General features: G+C 44.7%; 1 protein-coding gene across 5 annotated transcripts in view; it reads right to left on the bottom strand.

Moving 5' to 3' along the window:
• Nucleotides 1-21,579, bottom strand: part of FASN (fatty acid synthase) — a 110,291-nt gene that overhangs the window by 79,767 nt on the left and 8,945 nt on the right. For 3 of the 5 annotated variants that reach the window (XM_019556500.1, XM_019556499.1, XM_019556501.1), the window contains exons 5-13: nt 19,632-19,789; nt 19,415-19,489; nt 17,943-18,143; nt 13,196-13,354; nt 10,725-10,887; nt 8,201-8,335; nt 5,214-5,439; nt 3,735-3,917; nt 2,309-2,394 (exon numbers count right to left, since the gene is read on the bottom strand). In XM_019556500.1, the coding sequence (XP_019412045.1) occupies nt 2,309-2,394; nt 3,735-3,917; nt 5,214-5,439; nt 8,201-8,335; nt 10,725-10,887; nt 13,196-13,354; nt 17,943-18,143; nt 19,415-19,489; nt 19,632-19,789 (1,386 nt within the window). Of the gene's footprint in view, nt 1-2,308; nt 2,395-3,734; nt 3,918-5,213; nt 5,440-8,200; nt 8,336-10,724; nt 10,888-13,195; nt 13,355-17,942; nt 18,144-19,414; nt 19,490-19,631; nt 19,790-21,579 lie in introns of those variants that run through there. The other 2 variants (XM_019556502.1, XM_019556503.1) reach the window with 2 other exon arrangements.

Here is a 21,579-nt window from a genome sequence, read left to right as displayed (position 1 = left end):
CCTCGGCCAGTTCCTTTAGAACTCTAGGGTGGAGATCATCCGGGCCGGCTGACTTGAATACGTCCAATCCCTCCAGAAGCTCCCTAACTAAATCCTCACTAACCCGTGGCCCAGGTGTGCCTCCCCTGGGGCCCGAGGGGGGCCCAGCAGGGAGGTGGCTGTTCTGGTCCCTACTGAATGTCTGTGCCTAGCCTACATGTGAAAAGAAAGCAATTGATGTGGGTCTGTGCAGAAAGCACATTTGCACCTTGTTCCTCTGCTTTGTAGATGCTGAATATTGATACTAAGAAGACAATGCCCTTAGACCAACACAGCTACAAGCTACACCCCCAGAATACTGATACTGTTCTTTGACACAAACTGAACTCCTTGAGTCAGAAACTTCATTACACAGTTTTCCTATATTACCAAGCATAAAAGTTATGAAGCATTAACAATACAAATGAGAAAGAGAAAGCAATCTTCTTGTTTTGTGGTGGAAACTTTGTAATTATGTGCATTGCTCAGAAGACACTTCTTGGATAGCTTCCAACTACCAGGCTAGTCCTGGGCAGGTCTGCAATATACCAGGGGAGGGAAACACACCAGAAATAGGCATATGAGTTTTATAGAATAAAACTTAACAAGTGATCCAATTTATAAACATCAAGCTGAGAGAAACTGCTGTTACTGCAGAGCCATATTCTTTGGATGGGGAGCTCTAAACAGGAACGAACACAGAAATATTCCTTGTGATCAGGCTGAACAGGCTCTGCTAATTCCAAATTACACAAAACAACCTTTTTTGATTGTAGATCATAAAATGTAATAATCAGTTCCGATGACATAATTGAATTAATGATCTGTGCAATATACATCCCATTACCATTTGACAGCGTCACAGTGCCCTCTAGTTCAATAGAAAGATACTGATGTCTTCCAAATGGTGTACACCACAATCACACCAGTCATTGCAAGTGCAAAATCGGTAAACTCCAGTAATCCAAACAACAATTATCCAAAACATTTAGTTATCTAAATGTAGGATCTGCCACCAATCTGTGGTGTGTAGTACAAGTGAGAACAACAGTGACCAGAAGTTTGTTTGTGTATTGTATATATTATATAATATAAATGTTCATTTAATATATGCTTCACTAGCTGAACCATTCGATTTTTACAAATGGGTTGTGGTCCCAATCAGTTCACATAACTGACTCTCTATAAGAATTTTTTGCAGTAAAATTTTTAAACATGATCTAACTTTGTTGTGTATCAGTTGCATTGCAAATATTTCATACACAGTAAGATGCCCTTTTGTGTTTCTAATATAATCTACATCAGCAGTCATTTAAAAACATGTTCTTCTTTAGGAAAGAAAAAATTAAGGATTTTTTTTCTTAATATCTTTAACACACATCAACCGAGAGTCCAAAAAGCCCATTCAACCCCTGAAGAGTTAAAAGTGGACAAATGTGCATATTTAGGATTTGAGATATTTTTTAGTGTTCTGAAGATGAAATTATTAACTTGTCATAAGGTATGCTGAAAACACATTGATATATAAATTTACCCTATGCACCCATTTCAAAAAAAGAAACTTACATTATCTCCATTTATAGCTGTATTTGGTAAGCTAAAAATTGAGGAATTTAATGGAAGAAAACTTAAGCAAGAATCTAGACACCTATGCAAATCAGACATGAATTAAAAACTATAAAACTATGAAACTAAAGCAATATGGCTGAGGAAAAGAAAAAAGATGAATGCAGTTTTGAGTCGCGTACAAAAAGGCATTATACCTGATGGAACTTCCAGACAATGATCCCTCTCTCTACAAAATGTGCTAATAGCCTACATGCATCTGAAAAACAGGAAGGACCCGTGTGAGGGACAGAACGAGAGGCCAGCTAGGTTCAAGACGGGGAGGGCGGGGGGCATACAGGGCATGCCTAAACTACAAATGTACCGTGCAAGGGAGCAGCATGCTGAAACACACCATGATACTCTGCATTAATTCCTGAACTTCTGACAGCAATGCTAATTAATCCTCCTGCAATATGATGTGGACACAGCTATGCTGCTTGCAGTTCTGAAAAACATGCAAGTCTTTCTGAAGGTGGTATGTACTTACATGACACATCTGAGCATGCTGCTTCTTGCCCTGGTAAGCCTACAGTGCAGACAGGCCCAAAGCTGGCACAAAGCTGCTTCTGGCTCCCTTTCCATCCTGTACCGAGTACTGCTTAGCCAGATGGAGAAAAATAATATGAAAACTGTATGACATACCAATCATTACAGTTCTGGGTAGCATAAACATTTTTCATACCTTTTTTGCATGTGGTGTTGCCACGGAGCCCAGATGAGCTACTCTGGCTTCCAGCTTCTTCAAAGCAGCTCCAGTGAAAACATCATCTGTACACAATGGACATGGAAGTAAGAGCACATGAAGCAAAACCAACTGTAATTTTGTACACATTCTACAACACTGATCAAGCAATATTTATTTTGAGTATTCAAAGGCAATAATCTCAGAATCTGGTATCACTGAGAGAGACATACTTTTTGAATAAAAACAAGAGATATCACTTTGACTACAGAGTTAACGTGTACGTGCAGGAGAAAAACCTTCAGCTGTTATGGACAGAAGTACTGATAGTTAATAAAACACAGCATATGCTTCATGATTCATAACCATCCAACAAGCAATGACTTTGTGTAAATGTTATTAAGAATAAATATTCTTGGGCCACTGGCATATACATGCCAAAAGTAATTGTGATTGTAAATCAAAGTGATTAGGAGATGGACATTTTACAGTCAGTATGTCTCTGGAGAGAAATGACATGTTAGTCTGAAGTCAGGCAAACATCAGGATAGATATACACCTTACAGACTAACTATATCACAGATGCAGAAGCAAAAGCAGATCCAGGATTTTGCAAACAGAAATGCAGAAGTGACCAGGGCTGCAGGGGTGACTGCATTCCCCACTCCCAGCCTCCTTCCCCTCCCCATACCAGGGCAAGCAGACTGTGCCACAGAAGCAGCAGACGAGGACTTTCAAGTTCTTGAAACAGGTACAAATTCATTCCCCTGCCCCTCCCTGCTCAGAGGCATGTCTCCTCCCCTTCCCATCCTGCCCCCACCAACCACTGTTGCTGTCTCTCATGTCCCGGGGGGAGAGGTGCTGCAGAGCTGTGCGGGGGTAGCCTTATACTAGGACCGTGGTGGCAGGTAAACAGGTTCCCCACTCTCTGTGCTTACTCCCAGAACAGCAGGAAATAGCTGGGAGGACCAGGCGGGGAAGGGGAACCCATCCATCTGCCTCTGCCACTGTCCCAAGCTGAGGCTATCCCCCATGCAGGGCACCAGGGAGCACGCACAGCATAGACAGAATAGCATAGAAAGCTAGCAGGCAGCGAAGGGGGGAATGGGAGGGCAGGGAATATGCCTCTAAGTACAGGGGGGAAGGGACAGGGGTAATTCATACCCTCTTCATGCAAGTCCCCAACTACTGCTTCTGCTGCATGGTCAGAAAGGGGGTGCAGCTGTTCTACTGTACTACCTCTGGACCTACCCCTGGGATCCACCCCATAAGCTTTTGTAAGCAGTGGCTTACTTAAGAAATGTCAAGCTTACCAAAGTTTATGCATCTGCAACTTAGATGGTCTACAAGGTGCAAATCTACCCTGCCACCTCCTGGAGGGAAAATCTCTAATAAATGGTGATTAATGGTGAAACACTGTTCTTACCATTAGCTTCCCTAAAATTGTAGCTCTGCGTCTGAGTATGAACATTTCTGGTGTAACTGTATGGATCAGAGGAAGGTGCAAATGATTTTCTGGGAAACTCGGATACCTTTTCTAATTTCTCTTCCATCGCCCAGCATTTCTGCTTTAACTTTCTTATTTCCTCTTCTAGTGATTGAATGTAATCTACAAACATAAAAAAAATTATCTTAGAAAAATTCCTTGGAAAACTTGAAAAATGCATGTAAAGCACGTAAAGCATGGCTGACCAATTCATAAGAAGCTTCCTTTTATCCAGTTAACTGACACAAGTACTGGATGCTCCCCCTTGCCTGAGAGGGAAACAACTAAACTCCAGTGGCTCAAGCTTTATGTGCAGGAGTAGGGTGTCATCAAAAAGCTAGTGAAATGAGTAGGAATCTTTGCTTGAACTGGTTCATCATTTTGCTTCACTATCCATGTATAAAACTATTAGAGCCTGTGTCTAGTAAATATACATACACACATTATTGGCCATTTGCCTGGAAACAGCACGGTTTAAACTACCTCTTAATAAGACCTCAATCAACTCTAAATGTTAGATCAGAAGGGAGAACCATTTTGGACAGGAAGCAGGGGCATGGAAGTCCCTTTGGTCAGTCTAGTTTTTGACAGATCCAAAAAAATGGTCCCTATATGAATAGGGAGCAATTCAGGAGAAACAAAAGTTTAACATTTTAATAATAAAAATCAACAGCAACAACGTGGCAGAGGCACATGCACATTGCAGAAGCCCGGGTTTAGAAAACTGGCAAAAAGTATTTAAAAACATGTAGTTTGCAATGACCATTTGTGACAGGTAGCTTTAAAAGGCTTGGAACTGGTCTCACGTTCACCAAAACCTTCAAAGGCCTTTTCATTTGGGTTGGTAATTCCTTATCAAATTACAGTTGTTTTCCCTTCCCACGTTTGCCAGTTCACAAGAGTCACAAGAATGCTCAGTAAAGAGAGAATCATATTTTTTACTTTTGAGTATACAGAAAAAGAAAGAATTTTGGCACAAACCTAAAAAAGAGATACACTTTTTGGTAGAGAACAGGGCTGCAAAACTGCCAGTCAAAAGGTAAAATTTTAAGAAATGGAAATAACTGGAAAATATTAACTATAGGGGTTGCTATCATCTCCCTCTGTCACATGTAGATACACTCTTAGCCCACATGTTCTTCTCTGGATCTCCTTCTAGTGACACGTATCTTAAAAGATAATTTGAAAAGAAGAAAAAAACAAAAATATTTATTACATCATGGTTAAAGTGTTTCAGTAGAAAGAGTAATTTTAAATGATTATTTAAATGTTATTTAAATAATTTTCTTATAATCCATGTCATTTAGGGAAGCTGAAGGTAGGGAGATCTAAGGTAAGAGATGTCACTTCAGAGGAATATGTGAAAAGCCATATGAAACGGTTACAAGGCAGCACTTTCAACCCACTTCTCTGCATTACCAGGAGTGAATGTTACTGAAGCAGCCTCAACATCAGTGGCAGTTTGCTGTGTGCACTGCATCTTTTCTTTCACAGAAGATGATGGTATCCGATCACTAAGGATCTCCATTTCCTTCCTCATTTCTGCTACAGCAGTCCGCAAGTTGGTGTTCTGTTGCTGTAACTTTTGTATCACAGCGGAAGGAAAATCCTTTTCAAGAACTCCTTTATCATCATAGAGAAATAACTGAAAAGCAAAAATAACACAATAACACCATGCTATTTTCAGTAAACATGACAAAGTGCTGACATTGTCTATTTCACGTACAGCACATCAACAACCACCACCTGCTCAAAGATGGACAACATTATAATCGTGTAGGACGAGACCAGAAAAAAGAGGTACACACCAGTAATCAGGTAACTCCAGGAACTGACTAGGAGAACAGTGCAATGGAAAAACTGTGATCAGCTCTATTACCAAAACTACAAGTTCCCTGGGTTGGGAATAGGGGCAAGCAGGAACTGAATGGTATAAACTGAATAGAGGTCCCTTCACCACATTATTGTGGAGATATACTTTCATGCTCCTCAAAAAATCCTAAGACAACTCCCAAGCATGGAGACAGCAGGGAAAAAAATTCACTACAATCAACTGCATTGCTGCTCATTAGCACTAAACAGTTGAGAGACAGCAGAAGCAGGAGAAAAATAATATTTATGTAAGCACTTAAATCCATTAAGTTATGACAATCTATACCACCAACCTTAAATGTTGGTATTAATTTAGATTTCTAAGCCTTCAAACATTTGATCGCTCTTCTTTAATGACTGAGATATTGTATTGTGTTTTATTCCTATTTTATATGCATTTACAGATTTAACCATCTTCATGTAATATCAAAGGATCATAGGAAAGTAGGGATGGAAGGGACCTCACAAGGTCATCTAGACCAGCTCCCTGCTCAAGACTGGAATCTCTCTGACTAAACCCAAGTGTCTGTCTAGCCTGCTTTTGGAAAGTTTCCAAGTATGGAGATTCAACAACTTCTCTAGACAGACCCTTCCAATGCTTGACCACCCTTGGAGTCAAAAGTTCCTTCTAACCTCCAGCTTAGAAAAAGGCTCTAGAAACATTTTTACCTGGTTAAGACTGTTTTTTTTTAATAAAACAAAGATCTGTACGTGCATGTATTCAGGGAGGGCACCATTTTCCCGGTTAAGTTGTAATGACTGTCCACTAGGGTGCACCACAATACTTCTCTTACCTCTGTCCTTCAGAAATACCCTTGCTGAATACATTATTACTACCAAAATCTTACACAGATAATAAACCACTAGTCCTTTTATTATACAGTATATAGGAGAAATCTTTTGTCCAGCCCATTTCTCATATTTTTTAAACCACTGAAAAGAACTTAAATCTTAAGCAGGGATCATACAGATCTGAGGTACAGAAAGTTACATAGGGCCAAAGAGTAGTTTGGATATTCAACTAGGCTTGAGTTGCACTTTCTTGCCCTACTGCTCTGTCATATTTTACACACAAAAATGTGTGCATACAAAAATAAAGAAATTAGCAAAAGCCTAAGATTACTTCACAAGTTAGGTGTGTTTTGGTTGTTTTATTAGAGAGATTTCTATTAGACGTATGCTTCGGACTTCAGTAAAGGCACACAAGGAAGAAAGGCTAGGATGTTAATCCCCGTGTTTCTCCATATTCCAACCTATCGGTCTACTTTTCTTGTCCCTCAAAATTCTACCCATGTGACAGAATCATCATCTAGTGTCCTTTGGTGTCAGATTAACTTTAATATATATACTATGATTTTAAAAGACTGCTGTAAAACTCCTTCTACTGCTGCCTCCACCACTTAGAGCAGTCCAAAGGACATTTTCCTCCAGAAAATTACGAGATTTTCTACTGCCTCAGTCTGGGATTCTAGACTGTTTCCCAAATTCTTCTTTATTCATTCACAGGTGACAATTATGTCCAATACCACTGAGTTCAATATTTAGTTCTGTTGTACTGAGTATGTGAACACCGTAATATTCAAACAAGGAGCCAAGTCTCTGTTTGCAGACAGTTTGTGCCTGCTTTCTATTTCTGGACATAGCGTCAAGAGTTAGAGCCAAGTACTTATAGACTACAATCTTCAAGGACATAAAGCAGCAAGTACAAGGCCAGCCATGCTGCAATATTAATATGGCATTAAAAATACAGGATATAGAAAGGGCCAGGAAAGAGGCAACCAACTCATCTGTACTCACACACTGCAAAACCACATTATTGCCTAAAGACATACCAACTGTAATCTGCTTATCTAGCCAACTGGAGAGGTCTGCACTTCCCCCCTGCACCCCTGCCCTTCCAAAGAAGTGATTCAGGGAAAACTCAGAGGAACCTCCTTCCATATGACAAAGTGACAAACTCTTGCATGAAACCCACAGTACTTTGATATATTTGCAACAGAATTTTAGGTTCCTATCTTAGTGTTCCCCAACTGAGAAGTAGCATTAAAATGACAACTGTTTATGGGAGAGAGTGAATGTAAGCTATTAGAAGAACGGCCTGCATTCTGTGGTAGCACACCTATGGCCAGGCCAACTGCAGTTCTTTCTCTGCTCCAGGGAAGGAGCCAGTTACAGCACATCCTTTCTTGCAGGAGACAAATTACTGCTCCGTACCAGCGTGCCCTTTTGGTCTGCAGACGGGTGGCTGTGGCAAGCCTCTGCTCATAGCAGGAAGTAATGGGAAAGTCACTGCTACTTTCTCCCTGGGGGCCAGTCACAATCTGAGCAGCAGCATGCAGGGGAAGGAGGATAGGCCCACAGCATGAGACCTGGAAACACCCATTACAGTTGTTCCAGACTGACAATGCTGTACCTTGAATTATTAGGCAACTAATTAACTTGAAGTACAACAACAGTCTACTGAAGACAAGCCCAACAAGGTTGCATGCCTCAGCATGGATCCATCTAAGGCAAGACATTCAGCACTGTCTAACCTGTTTCTGTTCTTCAGGCGTCACATCATGTTTCCTAAGTGCCTGGACTGCTTGGTCTCTTTCCAATGTCACAGCAGACAGGACCGTCTCCATTTCATGCAGCCTATGTTTTGTCTTTTGTAGCTTAGCTGTAACCTAGAAAAGCAAAGCAAAACAAAAGCAAAATCAGTGTCTCATGTACAGACAGCTCACATGGTGGTTCTGACACACTGAAACCTGCTGTCACTCCAAGCCCAAAAAATCTGAATTTGAAGACTTTTGGGGCATAACTAGCAACAGGTTTAACCGGGTTTGGGGAAGCACTGAGGGTGTGCTTTCAACAGTGAGTGGGGGCAGGGAGGAGTCTCTGTAGGTGGTTGGTTTGCTGAGTTCCTGTTGGAATGATCACTTTAATGCTACTGGGATTTAAGTTACTGCATTATTAATGATATGAAAGCACCAAGAACCCTGGATAGGCACCTCTGCATTGATCAACCTTGACACTCAGCTTGATGTCACTTCTCCCTTTGTGTGCCTGCCTGAAACATGATATTTTTTGAACATTTTGTTCAAACAGTATCAAAATATCAGGGATTTTTTTTCAGGGGGCAAATTCCTACTGATTGTGAGGAAAACCCAACAGGAAAAAAAAAGGGTAACACAAGGAGCCCCTGCTACCTGTTTAGCAGACCCATAGCCTTAAGCCTCCTGTCAGTGTTCACAGAGCAAAGAATGGCTTGATAGTACCCTCTAAGACAGCAGCGGGCAATTACTTTGGGTGGGGGGCCACTTTGTGAGTTTTGATGATATATCACAAGGGTTGACCCACCCCTTGACAGGTGTCCTGCCCCCTGGTCATCACCTTGGGACTGGAAATCCTGCCCTCCAACCCCTGACATTTGCCACCAGAAGTCCCTCCCCTTGCCCCCAGAAGTACTCCTTTTGGGAAGGGAGTGTGCCATCTTGGAACTGAAAAAAAAAATTATATACTAAACTTCAAGCACTGACGATAACATATTTTAATTTTATTTTAAAAACATTTTTGTCCTGATTTGTGTGTTTGTGTGGTGTATATAGAAGTGATTGCATAATACCTCAAAATGAGTTATACTGTGGGGGAGGGAAGGGGGGGACTGTGGGTGTGTGCGGATGTGGGGGTGTCTGTAGGGATGTGTGGGGGTGGGTACGGGGTTTGTGGGGGTCTCTGGGGTGTGCATGCGTAGCAGTGAGCAAGACACCCCCCAGAGATGTGGGGGGAGGGGGAGGGTGTGTGGGGGGTGTTGCTTGTGGGGTGTGTGACTGTGTGTGGGGGAGGGTGTAGCTGTGGGAGTGTACATGGGAGTCCCTATGTGTGCCCCCCCCGAGCCAGTCAGTACCTGCCCGACAGCCTGAAGCCCGCATGCTCTGCAGTACCTCCCCACCACCGCCAGCAGCGTGCAGCCTCAGCCTGCCCCAGACTCACCCCCGCAGGAGCGGCTCAGCAGGAACCCTGGGTACAGCCCTGACCCGGCCTCCCCTACCCCTCACCTGCTCCACAGCAGCTGCCCATGGTGTCCCCTGGGCCTGCAGGCGTCAGCAGTTCCTGGACGCTCCCCTCCAGCCCCAGCAGCAGTGGCAGCACGAGGCAGAAGCTGTTGCTCATTGCAGTCGCCCAAAGCCTGAGCCACACCAGGTTGCCCTGCATCTGCTCTCCAGTGCCACCGCTTCCCTGGTGGGCAGCCAGGGACAGGGCGGCCCTGCGCGTTGCAGGCTCTGGGCGGCTGCAGCAGAAACAGCCTGGAGGTGGCGATGGGGAGGGGCTGCTTCCCCCCCGCTCTGAGCAATAGCTTCTGTCCAGTGCCACCACCACAGCTGAGCCTGGATGGGAGAGTCTGGAGCAGGTGCAGGGTGTGCCAGGTCAGGGCTGTGCAGTGTGGGTCCTCACCAGTACTATGGGGCTGAGGCCAGTGGCAGCAGCAGCCGGAAGGTGCTGTCACTACCTGGACTGTGCCTGGGCCAGGTGGGACCAAGGGACTTGCTACAGGCTGGACAAAGACCCACTGCAGGCGATTTCCAGTGCATGGACCATATTTTGCCCACCCCTGCACTAAGATCTTACAGTATAATACCTCTATCCTCCTCCTGACAAAGTCTGAATTTTGACACCCTGGGGAAAAAAAAAAAAAGCCTCCAGCCTGTCAGGAGAAAAACAATACGAGCAGAGAAAGGGGATGTACTGGGGCAGAAAGGGGAAAATGAGAAGCACCAAGCGCCCCAAATGTCAGGGGAGAAAAGAATGGGAAGACAGTGCACAGGCATGAATGGGCAAGAACCAGGAGGGGTGCACAGACATCCTGCATAAGGGTAAGGGTGAAGGGTCATACTAGAAGGGTACTGAAGACAAAGAGCCCCTGGTTGGTTCCCTGAACTTGATCTACAGAAGAAGCATTAGCCTTCCCCTGGTTATTTTATATCTAAACATGCAGTCTACACCACCATGTAACCGACTCTAGCTACTATGAAACTATGAAACTATAGATGAAATTCAATTCAGCCCAGTAATGACCTGGTCCCTAGCTGTTGACAGTTTCTGTATTAGATCTTCTGATTTCTGATAATGATTCCTTTCAGCATTCTCACAGCGCCGCTGCCAGTCCAGTTCAGCTTGTACTCTAGCTTGCTCCAGAATCTGTTCTCGTTCTGCCGCCAGAGACAACTGCTGTTTATACCTATGATACAAAGGTGCAAGGGGAATTTTTGTTTCAGTTTCCCGAACTTCTATTTCACATGCTAAGACACCATGAAGTAGAGAAAGAAACATGGCATGTCCAATGCTTCAAGCTCTGGGAGGTTTGACTATGTGGAAACATGGATCAAACTAAGGTGAGTTTACAAGGTTAGGACTTACTGCAGAAGAGCCAAAAGCAGTAACTCTTCACATGCCCATGTGACCATTCCCCACAGTAAGTGAAAGCTAAACTGGAGCATTTTGGCCCTGTTTTATACAGGCCTGGTTTTGTTCAGGAATAAGCTGCCCCGGTTTCACTTTAATGGATTGTAGGAACACAGCTACCATGCACCAGCTGTTTTGTGGCAAGCCTCTACTCCCATTAATCTGGTTCCATGCGATTGCTTAGCCATGCCCTAAATCACTGAAATATTACAGTTCAAAAGATAACCAGCCAACTTCTGAATGCCAGAGAGACTGAAGACAACTTGAGGAATAGCAACTTTTGTATTATATACTAATTTAGCTAGTTATGGAACTGAAGGTAAAGGACAAATCTGGAAGTACATGTAAATTAAATCCCTTTATGAACTGAGGAAGTAATATGCAAGTAGTAGTTGGACAAAAAAACCCAACTCATTCCATAAAGAAAACTGACAAATATAGCAGTACTAAGTTCACAACAAAACCCACATCAACCGAATAAACAAAATGAAGTAAAAAAAAAGAAATTACCTACAAGGAAAAAGAAAAGGTATTGGAAGGGACAAGAAGGGGGGGGAAGGAACTACAGGATGGCCAAAACACAATGAACAGTGACGTTTCTTCAGATCGGAGTATTAAGAGAAAAGGAACACAAGACACTCTTTGAATTGAGTATCACTGGTGCTTGGGTAAATGGGAGACAGAAAAAGAATCAAACTAAATTTGAGATTGTCAAAAGCACTTATCCGTGGTTTGGAACCTCCTACTGACTTAACTGGGATCAAAGACCAAAGATATCACTGGGCACATCTACATGTGCATTAAATCTAGTACCTCACAGCACTTTTACACATGCTCTGGGGGTAGTGGTAGTGGGGAGGGGCTGGCATTTTAATTAGAGCAGCTCTCAGAGCCACTGTAATTAAAGTGCTGCCACATCTCATGTATGGGCATCCCTTGTGCTTAAAAATGGCGGTGGGGGCATTTGAACTAAAGCTCGTTCAATGAGCTTTAGTTCAATCACCCCAACATCATTTTTAAGCACAGAGATGCTGATACACGAGACGCATGAGGCTACCAGAGTGCGGTAATTGCCATGTTCCAGCAGACTCGATTAATCAAATCTGCTCCAACGTGCTGAAATTCCAGTGTGTTGGAGCGGCTTCCGCGCTCGTCTATTGGCAATCTCTATTGTGAGGTACTAGGAAATGTGCATTACCCTATTTTAACATGTATAAACTGAAGAACACAGTTTTTAAGTGACACAATGTGCATTAGCCTATTTTCATACACAGTAGCAGAAGCATACTTTTTCTAGTGACGCTTTAATGTGCATTAATGCACACGTGTAGATGCTAGGGCTGTGCAAAGATTTGGTCCCCGATTCAATTCAGTGGAGATTTGGCCCAGTTTGGTGGATGAATCCCCAAATCCGAATCGAATCAGAGGATCCTTTAATCTCTCTGAATCGAATCAGAACCCTCTGAATCAATTCAGAGAGATTTGGAAAGATTCCGTGATATGGACATAGAGACAGCTTTAAATGTTTTTCTACATACCTCTAGGTACCAGGTAGCTTGTGAATGCTGTGATGCTGGGGTCCATGGAGTATCCCAGAGGAGCACAGGGGGCTCCCCAGCGAGCTTGGCAGCAGACCCAGAAGTAGACCAGAAGCACTTCTGGTCCACTTACGGGTCTGCAGGGGAGCACACTGGGGGAACCCCCCGTGGCTCCCCAGCTTGGCACCTGGTGCCTCCTGGGTCTGAGAAGGGCACCCAGGGTCCCCCCACAACCAACTGCTGAGCTGGGAGGGCATGGGGGAGGGGGGGCGGTGTCTGTGTCTGAATCGCTGATTCTCCAAATCAGCATCAGATCTTCAGATTCAGATTCAGCTGAATTGAATCAGGGACAGCGATTCAAATCAACGAATCAAATCACTGTCCCTGATTCGGGACGAATCCAAATCCAAACTGAATAGGGCCCACTTTGCACACCCCTAGTAGATGCACCCACTGAGAACTTTCAAAAATCTTCATTCTAAATGTTTATCCTAGCCAAGAACTGTAAGTGGCTCAATGGTTTAGCAGGTTCTTAAAACCCTTTACCTGTCTATATCCTGCTGGAATCTGGCCAACTGTGCTCTCAGTTTCACAACTGCTTCACAGAATGACTGTATTTGGAGGTCTTTAGAAACCATTTCCTTGAAGACCTGAGATAAATAAGAATCCCACCTTGTTTTTACTGTTACTAGCTCCTCTTGAAGCCTGTGCAAAAAAATACAAAATATTCATTGTTTTAAAAATCTTTCTTTTAAGAGGGCAGGCAAACAAATCATGTGGTATTGTCCTGTAGAGAGCTCTGTTCAGGGACAATTTTTTATTTTTATAAATAATCACAAAATGTTCCACTTCTCAGAGTCAGAAATGCATGTTTTCTAACTGTGTACTACTGTAGAAAATGCAGATACTTCAGACAAACAGGCTTTCTTCTACCCTAGCCAGGCTCTAGCAGGTTCCCTAATTAAGTTACTGTCTCCCTGAGCTATCTTGACTATAGTTTTATTACTGTCACTTTTCACACCCAGTAAAAATGAAGCTAGTGTCCATATAGGATCATAGGAAAGTAGGGCTACAAGGTCATCTAGTCCAGCCACCTGCTTAGGGCAGGGTCAGTCCTGACTAAACCATCCCAGCCAAGTCTGTCTAATCTGCTCTTGAAAGCTTCCAAGCATGGAGATTCCACAACTGCTCTACGTAGCCTGTTCCAATATTTGACCACCCAGAGTCAGAGAGTTCCTTCTAATCTACAACCTAAATTTTCCCCTGCTGCACATTGAGGCTGGTGCTCCTAGTCCTATCCCCTATGACCACAGAGAAAACCCCATCTCCATCCTCTCAATAACTGTCCTTCAGGTATTTGAAGGCTGTAATCAAATCCCGCCTCAGTCTTCTCTTCTCTGCTGTACAATGTGTTTATTAATTATTTGGATGCTGGAAGTAAGAGTTATTGAGCAAGTTTTGGAGAGGAGATAAGATTGCGAGGCACTGCAAATATGTGGACAGGAGCACAGTACAGAAGGATCTTGACAGATTAGAAAGGTGGGCTGGAGCTAACAGGATGAAGTTTGATGCTGACATAGGCAAGGTGCTGCACCTCAGGAAGAAGAATCAAAAATACAAATATAAAATGGGTGACACCTGGCTGGATGGCAGCACTACAGAGGAGGATCTGGAAGTCTTGGTAGATCACAGACTCAAAACGAGTCTGCACGGTGGTGCAGTTGCACAATGGGTGAATGCGGTTTTGGAATGATCAAAAGAAGCATTAGGTGCAAGACGTGATAGCCCCTCTTTAGTCAGCACTGGGTAGGCCTCATTCAGAGACCTGCATGCAGTTTTGGATTCCACATTTTAAAGAACATGGAAAAGTGAGAGAAGGCCCAGAAGTGGGCAACAGAAATTATAGCAGGCTTGGAAGGCAAGTCATACGAGGAGAGGTTGAAGGAAATAGGTAGGTTCAAACTTGCAAAAAAGGCACTTAAGAGGGGACATGATAGCAATCTTCAAACATCTGAAGGGCTACCATAAAGAAGAGGGAAAACACCTTTTCTCTTTTGCTGCAGAGTAGGACACGAACCAAAGGCATGAAGCTGCAGCAATATTAAGTATCAGGAAAAACTTCTTCACTATTAGAACAGTGAGGCAGTGGCATAGACTACCCAGGGAAGTTGTGGAATCTCTTTCATTGGAAGCATTCAAGAAGCTATGTTTATGTTCTGCGATGGGTATTTCCCAGACTTCTGAGCTTTGTCACATGGGGCTGGAAGGGAACTTTTTTCTCCTCTGGTTGCTACATGTCTGGGGGTTTTTTAAAGCCTTCCTCAGAAGTACTGGGTGGTGGCTGCAGCCACAGCAGATGATTTTGACTGCAGTGTACCAATGTTCCTGCTGGGACTTGAACCCAAAAGTTCCTGGCCAGTGGGTCTTACTCCTCCACTCAGGGTCAGACTGACTGCTATATTTGGGGTCAGGAAGGAATTCTACCCTATGGTCAGATTGGTATGGACTTTTGCCCTCTTCTATAGCATGGGGCATGGGTCTCTTCCTTGGAGTACTCAAGCATATTTTAACAACCTTGGCAGCAGCAGGATGGCTTCCCTGCTTTATCTGTGGCAGATTAGGGTGTTATGTCTTGTGACTGTATAAGGATTAACTACATAGTTTTTCTCATACGTTGTTACACGATAGTTTTCTAGAGGATGGCTTGGATACGGATGATTCTGCCTCCGGCTAAGGGCTGAACTAGATAACCCCTGGAGGCCCTATACAGCTCTCCTTCTCTAGGACTCTATAATCAAAAGCCTAAAAGGAAGAGGAGTCCAATTCCTTTCATCCAAGCAATTAGGTATTCTGTCAAAAGAGGAAATCAAGTTGGTTTGGCATGTTTTGTTAATCCATATTACCCGTTACTGATCACCAGGGATCCAAGTTTCCATTTCCCATAGAAAAAACATGGGGTTTTCCCCCTTAGAGAAGAAAAACACAGGTATCCTCTTGCAGGCTGGTAGAGTTCCAGCCTGCAACCAGCAGCTTGGGGCAGGGGGAGTGGGGAAGGGTGATTCAAGGCTGGGGCCACCACATGTGTGCGTGGTTCACACATGTGTTTGGGGGGGGTATGGGACAGCATGTGCAGTGCAGAGCTTTCCCTCTTGGCAGCCAGGGGCTAGGGACTGAGCTGCCTTGTGCCATGGAGCCTGCCCACTACCTCAGCACCCTCTGCATTGGCAGCAGCAGGAGGCATGGAGGGAGGCAGACGTGGGACAAGAGTGCCGGGGGGGAGAATGGGGAGTACGTGACCCCCCAGATTTCTGCATGTACAGTGGGGTGTGGGGCTACAGCATGGCTGGACTGGCATTGGGCATGAGCCACCTCTGCAGCCCAGTGAGTGGAACCTGACATGGGAGGGTGGAGTGGGGTGGGGAGGCTCAATAGTGCTGCCGCTGCCACCACTGGAAGCCCCATACCAGGTGCACCACCAAGGTGAGGCGCCCCCTGCCCACCCAGCAGCAGGAGGGGGGCAGAACACCACACTACTGCTGCCTCTCCCACTGCTGCCAGACAGGCAGGGAATGCCTCACCTTAGCAGTTCAGCTGGCGTGGAGCTCCTGGTGGTAGTGGGGGTAGTAGCACTGAGGTTCCCCATACCTGCTTTGCCCTCCTGCACCAGATCCCACCCACTGGGCCTTGGAGGCCCCTGAGTGGAGGGCAGCAGGGCAGGGAGCCCCAAGCCATGCAGTGGTCAGCTCACATCCTACCCCACTCTTGCCCCCACCCCCACAGGCTCCATGGGGGAAAAGAGGGGGGGTGGTCCACACATCTCCCTCTACTCTGGCTGTGGCAGCTGGGGCTTGGGCACTGCTGGTCAGCTGTGGCTGGTGCCCATGGGCAGGGAACAGTGAGTGGGCAGGATGCAGCCACTGGGTCTGGGAATTTGGGGGCTGCCTCCAGGAGGGCTAGGGGAGACAGGAGTGTTGTGGGTCAGGACTGAGGAGCCCTGATAGGGACAGAGGGCTGCAGATTGGGAGTGAGGGGCACCAGCAGAGCCAGGGAGGTGGGAGGCTGCAAGTCTGCAGGTCAGGAGTAAGGTGGACCAGCATGGCAGGAATGGGGGAGGGAGGAGAACATGACTTTGGGTCAGAAGTGACTGGCAGGGCTGGGGGGACTGTGGCTTGGGAGCGAGGAGCAATGGCGTGGGCAAGAGCAGGGCACCAGAATATCAGGGCTGATCAGTACCACAAAGCAGGGGGGGGGGGCAGGTAAAGGTAAAGTAAAGGGGGCAGAGCTCTGATTTTCCATGATAAAAAAACGCAAAGTCAAATGTCAAAATATATAGGTATTTAGAATGTATTCTGTTATAATGATTGGAAATCAGGATCCCTGCTAATCACATCTTCCTCCTCTAGATACTTACAAATGGATAATTTTATAAATTGATCTAGTAGCTTCCCCAAGTATTGAAATCAGGCTGATGGGCTTCAACGCCCCAGTCGTCTTTTTTCTCATTGTTAAAGCTAGACATTGTTAGCCCTTCTTTAGTCTTCTGGGACCTTGCGGAGCACCCACAGCTTTGCAAATATTGTTGCTAATGGTGCCAAAATTTCTTCAATCGCTTCCTTCAACAATGTAGTACAAATTTTGTGAGGCTCTGCCAACTTGAAGATGTAAAAGGGAAAGATAAATGAAATTCTTCTATCTCTCCCCTAACTCACTCTGCATTATCCAGTATGCATCCAGAACCAAGCAGGGACACCACAAAAATAAGGGCATATGATGGTACTGTAACAAAGATGTGAAACAGCAAAAGAAAAAAAAAATGTGTATGTAACATTACTTTTGGTATCTCTCTAGAATGCTTTGCTCTTTATCTTTAATGGTCTTTTAACACAGGAAGGTCAAATAAAAACCGTTTCCTAGTGCTAGAATATTCTGTCCTGAACACAATGCCCCCTCTGTGCAAGGACACAATTCAGCAAAGCACTCTCTTTTTAAAAAAAACAAAACAAAGCCCAGCCTCACTGACTAGATAGTTTTAGGCAATTAGGTGCTTTCTCCAGAGTCCTGCCTTATTTCGTATAACATTATATTGAACAAAGCTCTCTACAGAACAACATCTCATGATATTGATACCTTCCCTCAGGAAAGAATACAACACTGGATCTATTTGAAAAATTATAAACCTGGCCATGTTCTAAAGAGTCTAACTTGAACTATACACTTTTTTATTCAAATCCATAATGATGCACAACACTGCCCTTAATGTTCTGAATTCAAAGACAAATCAAGTCCTACTCACTTTTCAATAAGAGCATCTTTCTCTCTCAAGCAATCTGCTTGACTCCACTCACTTCTACGCAATTCTGTTTCCAGATTTTCATGGCTTATTTGCAGTTCTCTTATATGATTCTCCCACTTCTGTACTTGCTCAGCATGAGCTTCTTTCACTGAAGCTAGTACTGCTTCCTTTTCCTTGGCAAAGCGATCCAGAACTTCATGTCTAAAAAACGTAAATATGCAAAATAAGATTACTGTTTGTTTAGGTTTTTCCCATGACATCAAGATTTAAAATGAAGAGGCACAATTACCCAAATGATATGCACCACAGAGCAGTTGAAGAGAACTAACAAATATCCTGTCAACTGTGGGCGTATTTACACGTCGCCAAACAGCAACGCTGTTACTGTGCCGTGCTTTAGTACTTTCTTTTGGAAGTACTAAAAGACAGCACAGTATGGGCTGTTACTGCAGCGTGCATGCAGCACGTGCTTAGATTTTGCAGCACCCTATAGATGGGGACCATGCTGCTATGGCGACGTAGCTGGTGATGACATATAGATACATGTGATCACTACATCGCTGTAGCGCATCGTATGGTGATGGAGCATGTCACTCCATCGCCGTAGGGCAATGTGTAGACCAGTTTGTTGCTAGTCTACAGAACTAAATGTAGAAGCTGCCAGATCAAGAATTAAAAGCATTAGACTGAATCCCATCTATCAGCAAAAACAAGTTAACTTTTTCCCCCACCAGAAATACTGCTGTTCAAAAGGCATAAGTCAGTACAGACTAAAATGACAAAAGAAGAGAGATCTATGATATACAATTGCAATGAGACTGGCTCCAATTTAGCACAGCACTTAAACTGTTGCTTAACTTCCTCCATGCAAAGTAGCCCTATTGACAACAGGCTCAGGTGGGCCTCAAGGGAGAGGGAGTTCCAAAGCTGCAGGGTTACAGGGGAGAATGATCTCCCATGTGTTTCTGCCAGGTAAACTTGGGTCAAAGATGGCATTTGCAGGAGGTACCTCAACTAACATTAAGGATCAAGACAGGGCATAAAGAAAGCAGTGGTAGGGCCCAGGCCACTTAGGCCAGTGGTTCATCAACTTCCATAGACTCAAGACACTCTTCTGAAAATGCCAGATCTGAGTTTTCACTCATTGTTTTATTACAGAAAAATAATAAAACAACTTTTCTGTTGCGTAGGACTCAGAAAGATCACATCAGCTCATAATGTTTTTGACAATATGGATTCCTATTTGAAATCTTGGGGTTTATCTTATGAATGCTCATTGCACACCTAACACTGCTAATATTGCGTGGCACCCCATGGAACCCTTAAGAGGATCTCAAGTCACCCTGGTTGAGAATCACAGGTTTAGGGCCTTATAGGCCAAAACCACCACCCTGTCCCAGAGTGAAAAATTCTACTTTAAAAGAACATAAAAAACACTGTCATTCTCAGTGTTATACATAAACAATACTTACTTTCTTCTAAATGTTTCCTCCTCTTTTTTCCACATCAGGTTCACTGAATGAAGTTCACCTTCTAATTCTTTTATTCTAAAACAGCAATCATTTGAAAGGAAATAAAATAAAAAGTAGCAGTTCTGTCCCTAAAATATGAAAGAAGTATGGAAAGGAAAAGAGTAAATAGCAAGCTGCGAAGCAATTTCCCTAATTTATAACTGGAGCCATACAATACCGAGCATCTTTTACAGCTGCGAGATCCTTAAATTCCCAGTCCTTGCATTTGAGCTCTTTTTCCAATCTCAGATTAGTCCTTTCTGCCATTTGCAATGATTTTGCAGCTTTCATCTCAGCATCTTTCAAAGCCTCCAGTTCTCTGCCCAATAACTTAACCTTTCAAAGAAAGAGAACAAACCTTAAAACTAGAAAATAGTCTCTAGAAATTGACCGCTGGAGTGCCAATTGACACACCTCGGAGCAGACTTGATTAATCAAGTCTGCTGGAGTGTGCTAATTAGCGCACTCCAGCAGTCTCTGCATTGCATGTATTCATTGGCCCCACATTTCAAAATGGTGGCGGGGGCACTTTAAAGCTCATTTAACGAGCTTTAATTAGTTAAAATGCCCCCACTGTCATTTTGAAATACGGGACGCTGAATATACATAGCACTGTGGGTGGTTTAATTAGATCAGCTCTCAGAGCCACTTTAATTAAAGTGCTCCCCTCCCCCCGCCAGGGTATGTGTATAGATGCCCTTAGGGACTAACTCATTTGGAGAAGAGTTTGCAATCCCTGCCTCAGGGGTGGTCACAACAACATATACACCAATAAAGTTTTTGTCACTATGTGCAAGGGCTTGAGCAGGCAGCAGAGCAGCCTGCAGGCAATAACATAGCCGATCGGGGGGGGCACATGGCAACTAGAAGGCTGCCTGATTGGAAGAGGGCCTGGCTGCTTTAGTATAAAACCAGGCCTATGAAGCAGGGCCAGGAGTTGCAACTGGGAAGCTAAAGAGTGAACATCTTCCAGCTGCAGTAGTGTACTGCTGCTCTCAGAACACCTGGAGGTTCAGGATAGGATCTATAGGGATGGAGGACGTTCCTGGTCCTGGGGCATGACCTAAAACTACAACCTGCTGAGATAGGATGGTGTGGTGGGGCAGTCTCCAGGAAATGCCACACCTGTGCCTCTCCAGTGAAAGGTGAGGATGGGACACCGTAAAGCCTTAGCCCCTGTTGCCTTGCAATATCCCAGAGAGGGGAAAGGCTAGGGGAGCATACCCCGACAGAAAAGCACAGGGAGCCAGGTCCACTGAATGGGGCCTGACATGGGTTCCAGGTCCACTTAGAGGGACCAGAGGCCTATGGGGCATAAGGCCCAGAAGCCCCAGTGAGGGGGCGAGGGGCTTGCTGGAGGCTGCGTAGAGTAAGGCTCAAGGGAACCTGAAAGCCTATGCGTAGGACGGCAGGAGCAGAGGCCCTAGTGAGGTGGCAGAGTTGAGGGCTGCCGGAGGCCATGTAGAGTAGGGTCCAAAGGGGCCTTCTGGACTATCCGTAGGCCAGCTGAAGCAGAGGCCCCAGTGAGGGGCCATGTGGTCTAGGCATGTCTAAGGACACCTGAGGCCAAGCTTGGGCCAGAGGCTGAATGCAACCCAGCAATGGGGCTGGGACAGTTGGAAGTCACTTTTGGATGCCATCTGCAAGGCATGGGACACAGCAAAGGGCAGGCTGGAGCCATGTATTATGCCCTTGGCATTAGGGAATTAAATGGGCAGTCTCCCACCTACAAACAACTATTTAAATACAACAAAGGTGTGGCAGGACAGTCAGGTGGGTGGCCTGACTAGACAGGTAGGCAGACCGAAGTAGTGACTGGCCTCTAGGCAACCTTCAGTCACATTATTTATTGCAAAAGGGTCAACATATACTTTAACTAGCTTTAAGTAGTACAAACTTCATAAGCCCTTTTAAAAAACTAAAACAACTTATTAAAATAAACTGATATTTAGTTCAGGCTCCAAAGCGGTGAGAGACGCGCGGGTGAAGCCCGCTGTGCCCCCGCTCCCCCGAAGCCCCCTCAGCAGCCGCAGAGCCCCCTGCCGACCCCCAGCACAGCCGGAGGTAAGTGGGCTCGTGGTGGGAAGGGGTTAACTCCTCGCTCCCTGGGAGGAGGTGGCTGCGTG

The sequence above is a fragment of the Crocodylus porosus genome, unplaced genomic scaffold (genome assembly GCF_001723895.1).
Source record: "Crocodylus porosus isolate Cpor-Errol unplaced genomic scaffold, CroPor_comp1, whole genome shotgun sequence".
Lineage (NCBI taxonomy): Eukaryota > Metazoa > Chordata > Crocodylia > Crocodylidae > Crocodylus > Crocodylus porosus.
Note: the sequence above shows the minus strand (reverse complement) of the source record. Positions and strands in the feature narration are given on the sequence as shown.